Genomic DNA, 6,478 nt, shown 5'->3' on the forward strand with positions numbered 1-6,478 from the left:
CCTGGAGCTGGGCGGCGTGGAGTCTGAGAACACGGGCACCATCAACAAAAAGGATATCATCAATTCGGATAAGGTGAACTGCAGTGCCCTAAGGGGCTGCTGCTTGCTTTCCAGGCACTGACTGGGCCTGCGTGTGGTGTCTGGGGTGAATATTGGAAAAAAGATGGAATAAAGCATGTTCCTGCTCTAGGCTGTTTTTAGGCTTCCTAGGAGTATCTGGAAATGCCAGAGGGCCCCACTTCTGAGTTCCTGATTTTCTTAGTTAACTGTGCTGTGGTATTTGGGGCAGTATTTTAGCTGGAGCTGTGTGAGTGGTGTCCTGGGGAGCTGGGCCTGGCCCCAGGACATTTTCAACTGTCTCTAAATTTCCTGTTTTGTAGAGTAACTGTAAAGTGTGTTTATCATCTATCCCTCAAGCAGATGGAAGTAATATAACACAGTCTTGATGTAGAAGGACAAAATAATGTAGTGTGACTTGAGTGAACAGTAAATGTTCAATCCCTCAAGGCCAGGCTGGATGGGGCTTTGAGCAGCCTGTTCTAGTGGAAGGTTTCCCTGCCCATGGCAGGGGGCTTGGAACTAGATGATCTTTAAGGTCCCTTCCAACTCGAACCATTCTATGATTCAGTGAAATGTGTTCAAGCCATGAGAGCAGTCCCTCTGTGGGGAAGGTGTATTGCTGGGATTTGGGAAAACTAGAATGTGGGCAGGTTAGTAAGCTCTCTTAAGGGTGTATGTGCTGTGTTCTGTGTTGTAATATGCTACAGTATGTTGTTGCCTTCTGTATTTTGAATCTGGACCTGACTGTTCCATGCTTTGTAAACTTACGACGGTCAGTTCATGAGTGGTTATGAAATGTGGAGGTGCTTGGAAGTGAGATGGGGGAGATAAAATCCCCAGGTGCGGGGATGATCTAATTCGAAGTAAAGCCTGTGTATTTGTTTAGGAAAAAACAAACCAAAGGTAAACATATGCAACCACGTCATCCCTGAAAGTAGTATCTGACTGTCTTTTTTGGCCTCCGTTGAAACATTTGGCTCTGAAGAGAAGCACAGTGTTTTCCTGACTTCCTTGCTGGAAATAGGGTACATAGTATGATTGGTGTAACGGGAAGTTGCTGAATTTCAGTAATTTAAAGGCTGAAATTAAAATCCCCAGTTAGTAGCTGTGCTGGTGTGTGCCTCGTGAGCAGCCCGTTGGCTGGATTCAGCCTTGCAGTGTTGTGCCCCTGAGTGTTCAGAGTTCTTTGATTTAGGTGCATTTGTCTGTTAGCTAACAGAGAGCTGAAGGAGCACTGGTGCCTCTTTGTCTTTCTCTTGGAGCAGAGTGTAAGATGTGTTTTTTCTCAGATTTACTGTAGTGCAGAGAGAGAGGAAGGGCAGGTGCAGTGAGAGGTTTCAGGAGGAGTGCAGGAGGCTGTTTGTGGCCATAAGTGAAGCATTCTGTATCTCTGCAAAATACAGAAACTAAATCAAACCAAGGGTATAAGCCGTTACCTTAAGGAGGGAGAAAAATTGCTAATAGCACTGCAGCACTCACTCAGGAAATAGATCTGTTCTCAATTAGAAAAGAAAGAGATTGATGTCTTTAAATCACAAGAGAACAGTGAAGTACTTTCCAGTCCATTAGTGACTGAGAATGTTAAAATAAAAATTACTAGGCATAAAAACATTTAAATCAGTGGGACCGAGTAATTTGTTCTCAGCTCCTAAAAGAGCTGGCTGAACTGATCTCTGGCCTGCTGATAGTAACTTTTAATAAATCTGGGAACTTTGGGGCGATTCCAGAAGCCTGTGTTCAGGTAACTGCCTGGATTAGCCTTACCTTGCTCCTGGGCAAAGTGATGGACAGGCTAGGAGAAAGGTGTTTGATTAGGAGTGAAGAAATGCTAATATAATGAACATCTGCCATGAAGTTTTATGGAAAGTAGTTGTAGTCCAAGCTGATAGATTATTACTTTTTTTAATGGTATTTTGAATTTCCTTGATAAAGGTGACTGTATGGATTTAATACAATTTATGATATGGTGTTAGTTTTCTACTGCAACACATTCTGATTTAAAAGGTGGTAGCAATGTGGTAAACAAGTACTTAGAAGCAATGATGCAGGTAGTAGTTACAAAAATGGTACGTTTACACCAAATGATCTGGACTACTCAGTAAGCTTGACCCACTTCAATAAAGTGTTCCTTGTTAATATGGCTGTTCCTGTATCTACCTGCACCCAAAGCTGATTTTTTTATAAACTTGTATATTGTGATATGAGGTGGACTGTGTCTTAGAAACCACCAGTTCTGACAAGGCTTTAGGGGCCAGCTTGAGTCTTCTACACTGAATTTCTAGTATGAAAAACGTAAAAAAATTTCTTTGCTGTATAAATGGGAGAGCAGAGGGAGGGATGAGGGTTCACTTTTGTAGATGATACTGATAGTTCTGATGTGAGGCTACTGTGAAGGCTTGATCACAGCTGGTAAGAACTGAAGTTGCTGCACAACAAAGTGACAAAAGCTAAAAGGCAGTAGGAAGACATTTCTTATCTTCTCTAAAAGGTAGAGAATCACTTAATTAGATGCATTAGTACCTTCAAGTGAGGACGGTGCTTACCTAGTGAAAAAAAAAAGCTTACTGCACCCTGAAAACTACAGCCAGATGTTCAACTTGGCATTTAAGTGTGTGTTATCAGCAACAAGTGTCTGAGCAGCAGTGAGAGCTATCACTGACAGTGGGTACATTTTGCCTGTCGCTGTCTTCCATCAGGAACAGGCACTTTCCTGGAGAAATTCAAGGTGTCTGAAAACAGATAAAAGTGAAAACTGTCTCAGGGTGCCGGGTTACGTACTTTAATGATCCCTCAGAGATTCCTGCTTCTGACTCTAAATGGCAGTTCTTCTGTTTCAGAAAAAATCCAAGAAATCTTCAGAGACATTGACGTTTAAGAGGCCGGAAGGAATGCACCGAGAAGTTTATGCACTCCTCTACTCTGACAAAAAGTAAGGGCTCATGGTCACCTGTGCAGGTTGTGGGCTAACCTGGGCTTTTGGTGGCAGGGCAGCATCCTCTTGAAACCGGGGCAGTTTCGCTTCCCGGATTGGCTCCACTTTGTGCTTGGCCCATGCGTGTGCCCTTCTCTCTTAGAGTCTGTCTTCAGTTTTCTAAACTGAGGGGTTTGCTCTCTGTAGGAGGTGAATGGGACACAGGCACATTAGTCTAGAGCAGACTTACTTTCTTACCCTTCTGTATCTAATTCTCTTCACAAATGGGAACAGCACTTGCTTTTATTTCTGCAAAAAGAGTTTTGATACATTATTATATACGTTCCTGTGTTTAGCTTGTGGATTGTGCCTGTGCCTTCAGGTCTCTTGCATAGTTTGCTTGCCAGAGCTGTGGTCTGAGAGGTGCAAAACCTGGAATAAAGCCTGAACTTGGTTTTTGCCACTTGAAATGTTGTGGTGACAGATCCTGCTCTGAGTCTGAAATATCTCTGGGTTTGTCCTGGGCTGCTGCTTGCTTCTCATCAGCCAGTGCTTTTCTTCACCACAGGGATGCGCCTCCGCTGCTGCCAAGTGATACAACTCAGGGTTATCGAACAGTCAAAGCAAAACTGGGGTCTAAAAAAGTCCGACCTTGGAAGTGGATGCCTTTCACCAACCCAGCGAGAAAAGATGGAGCAATGTTCTACCACTGGAGGAGAGCAGCAGAGGAAGGGAAGGACTACCCTTTTGCCAGGTTCAATAAAGTAAGTGGGAGCCCTTTCAAACAAAAGTGTATAAATAGCAGCTGGAAAATACCCTTTGGTGAGCTTCGTGAATGTCCAAACAGGAAGTTGGTTCTCTCAACAAGTGAAGGCCGAGTTGGGTCTGGCAGTTGCGTTTTGAATTGCAGCACGGCCTGCAGCCACGTGACTGCAGACTATGGCGCCTCCAAATCGTTCAAGATAAGTGGGCTCGACATGTGGTCAGAGCTTGTGAGAGGCCCTGCGTTTCGGGTGGGCAGTCATCGATCTGGTAAGGAGGCACTCTGCCATCTCATTAATTTGGTCCCTAACCCACGTCCTCCCCCGATCACTCTATTAAAGTCGTCAGCCTTGTTATTTTGCCCATTATGAAAAAAATTGCGTGAGCTCCGTGGCCAAAAAGCCGTCTTCCAGTCTTTTGGCCGGATTCCAGCACAGATGCTGAATTATGTTGCCTTCCCTCTGAAATTGCTCCTGTGGTATCAGCGTGGTGCAGTACCCTGTTCTTTGCGTCTTATTAAGTTGTCACAATGTGTTGTTGTAATCTCCTGCTGTCCTTTGTCCCAGATGTATCTGCTTTGAGTGGTTTGGGGCTTTCATGTGTATGTGCAAAGAAAACTACATCGAGATTTATACTTCAAAGTCAGGACCCCCAAAGTTAGGAAGGAGCAGAGTGAGGATGTCTCCATAATGTAATTTAACTGCCTTCGTGATGCAAATCTGAAGGGGAAAAAAAAAAAAGGAAAAAAGCATTTCCTAACATGTTTCCACAAAAGCCCTGCTTGTGTATAACTGTACACAACATTTAAAGTTTGTAACCCACAGAGCATCAGCTCTAACAAAGCCTGGCTCCCTGCAGAGTTAAGTGGTTGGTTGACCTTATGTGTTAGAAGGCTGCAGCTCTGACTGATGCTTTTCCTCTTGCTGGGATGTTGGTAAGAGCCTCCTGTGGTATCTCTTCTCTGATGTCTGAGGTAGAAGTCTGAAGCAGGACTTGCTTAGTCAAGGCACCTACCCTCGCTGTCTGGGAGTGTAATTGTCTCTGGGACTCGACTGCTCTAACAGTTTCTTGGCTGAGTTCAACTGAGTTTATCAGAGGGGGCCACGCATGGGTGTTGTAATTACATGATTCTCGTTTCCTTAGCTTTATCGTGTACCGTGAATTGACAGGCAGGAGGACCTTCAGCAAGGCTGCAACCTTTAGATTAGTGGTACAGACTTCTGCACATGCATAATTACATATTAGGAGCAAGTTGATACCTTGTGGATCCGTGGTTGGGAGGATAGAAGGCACTGATGAGGAGGTTTGCAGATACTTGCTATGTCAGAGGAATTATACTTATCTCAATTATATTTATTTTTCCAGCCCCTTCTGTGGATTTCTTCTCTCATACTTGATATGTCTGTCAGAATTTCTCTCTCCTTTTGGCAAGAGCCTGTTTTTCTGTGTAGTTTGTCCTGTTGGTTCACTCAAGCTCTTTAACCTGGCGCTTGCGTCACTGCTTAGTTGCTTTGCCTTTTCTCTGTGCTTCCAGTCTCTAAACCAAATCCCTCCTCTTTGACGCGAGATCCAAAATGTAAACTTAGGTTTCACAGTGTACACTGAGCCTTGATCTGAGGTGTGAAATAGGAATATGAAAGCAGCTTCACTGATGTCAGAGCAAAGACCTCCCTGCTGATATTCTGCTTCTGGCAACCATTAGTAAAGGCTTAGAGAAAGAGCATGAGAATGGGGCAAATATAGAGCATTTTTTTCCTAGCTTCTGATGGTCTTTGCCTTAAGGATTTCTTAACTTGGAATTTGTGTTCAGTAATTCTTGCTGGGTTCGTTCAGGGCAGAGGGCTGCTTTGTGAATATCCCATGGTAATGAGTTCTTTGGGTTCGTTTTGTATGGTGTTCAAAGGCGCTTTCTTCTGTTAATTTTAAACTGCTGCTTTGGGGTTTCATTTGATGCCTCTGAGGTCTTGTGTTACCTGATGTAGTAAATTGCCCTTGCTACGTACTGTGTTTTCCATAATTTGACATACATCTGTTTCATACTTGGCTGTTCTCAAATATCCCTTCTTTTGAAATGAGTGGATTAGGAGTGAGTCTTTGGCTTATGGAAGCATTGCAGGTTTGTACGTTGTCTGTGTTCCTCTTTATTTTCTCTGTTATTCTTGCTGTTTGGTTTGTCTTTTCGCCACTACTAGGCATTGTGCTGATGTTTTCATACAACTGTCTCATGGCTCCAGGATCCTTCCCAAGCACGTTCAGATAATTTAATGCCCATCATTATGTGAGCTTACAGTGTGAAACGTAGGATTGAGAGGGCTCTTCTGGGCCATTGAATCCTCTTCTTCCTCTTTTAGGTCCTGCACTATCCAGTCCCTTTCATAAACTGATCAAACTGTCTTTTGAAAAGCACTTGAATTTTCCTGCCCCCGTGCTTCCTTGGGAAGCTGTTCCAGACTGTCTCTGCTCCATTTCTCATTTCCAGGTTAAATTTTCCATGTTAGATTTGCACTTCTCTGCAAGCTAATTTCTTTGTCCTTATTTCAGCTGTTCTTTCTGTGGGTATTCCTTTCATTCCATCTAGCATACTTGAAGCTTGCAGTCAGATTCCCTTTCAGACTTCCTTTGCTGGGCTCCTTTCTTTTCCAGTCTGTTGTGGAAAGATGAGCTCCCCACCCCATTACTCATCCTCATTACTCTTCTCTGTACTTGTTCCCATTTCAGTTCATCTTTCCTGAACAGGGGTCAGTA

At 43.7% G+C, this 6,478-nt stretch overlaps 1 protein-coding gene across 1 annotated transcript in view; it reads left to right on the forward strand.

Annotated features, from left to right (window-relative positions):
- Positions 1 to 7: 7 nt before the first annotated feature.
- DMAP1 (DNA methyltransferase 1 associated protein 1) overlaps positions 8 to 6,478 on the forward strand; it is a gene marked incomplete at its 5' end in the record, with an annotated part of 27,956 nt that continues 21,485 nt past the window's right edge. The window contains 3 exons of the mRNA XM_009869232.1: positions 8 to 73; positions 2,898 to 2,989; positions 3,540 to 3,735. Coding sequence (XP_009867534.1) covers positions 8 to 73; positions 2,898 to 2,989; positions 3,540 to 3,735 — 354 coding nt within the window. The remainder of the gene's footprint in view (positions 74 to 2,897; positions 2,990 to 3,539; positions 3,736 to 6,478) is intronic.

The sequence above is a fragment of the Apaloderma vittatum genome, unplaced genomic scaffold (assembly GCF_000703405.1).
Source record: "Apaloderma vittatum isolate BGI_N311 unplaced genomic scaffold, ASM70340v1 scaffold14925, whole genome shotgun sequence".
NCBI lineage: Eukaryota > Metazoa > Chordata > Aves > Trogoniformes > Trogonidae > Apaloderma > Apaloderma vittatum.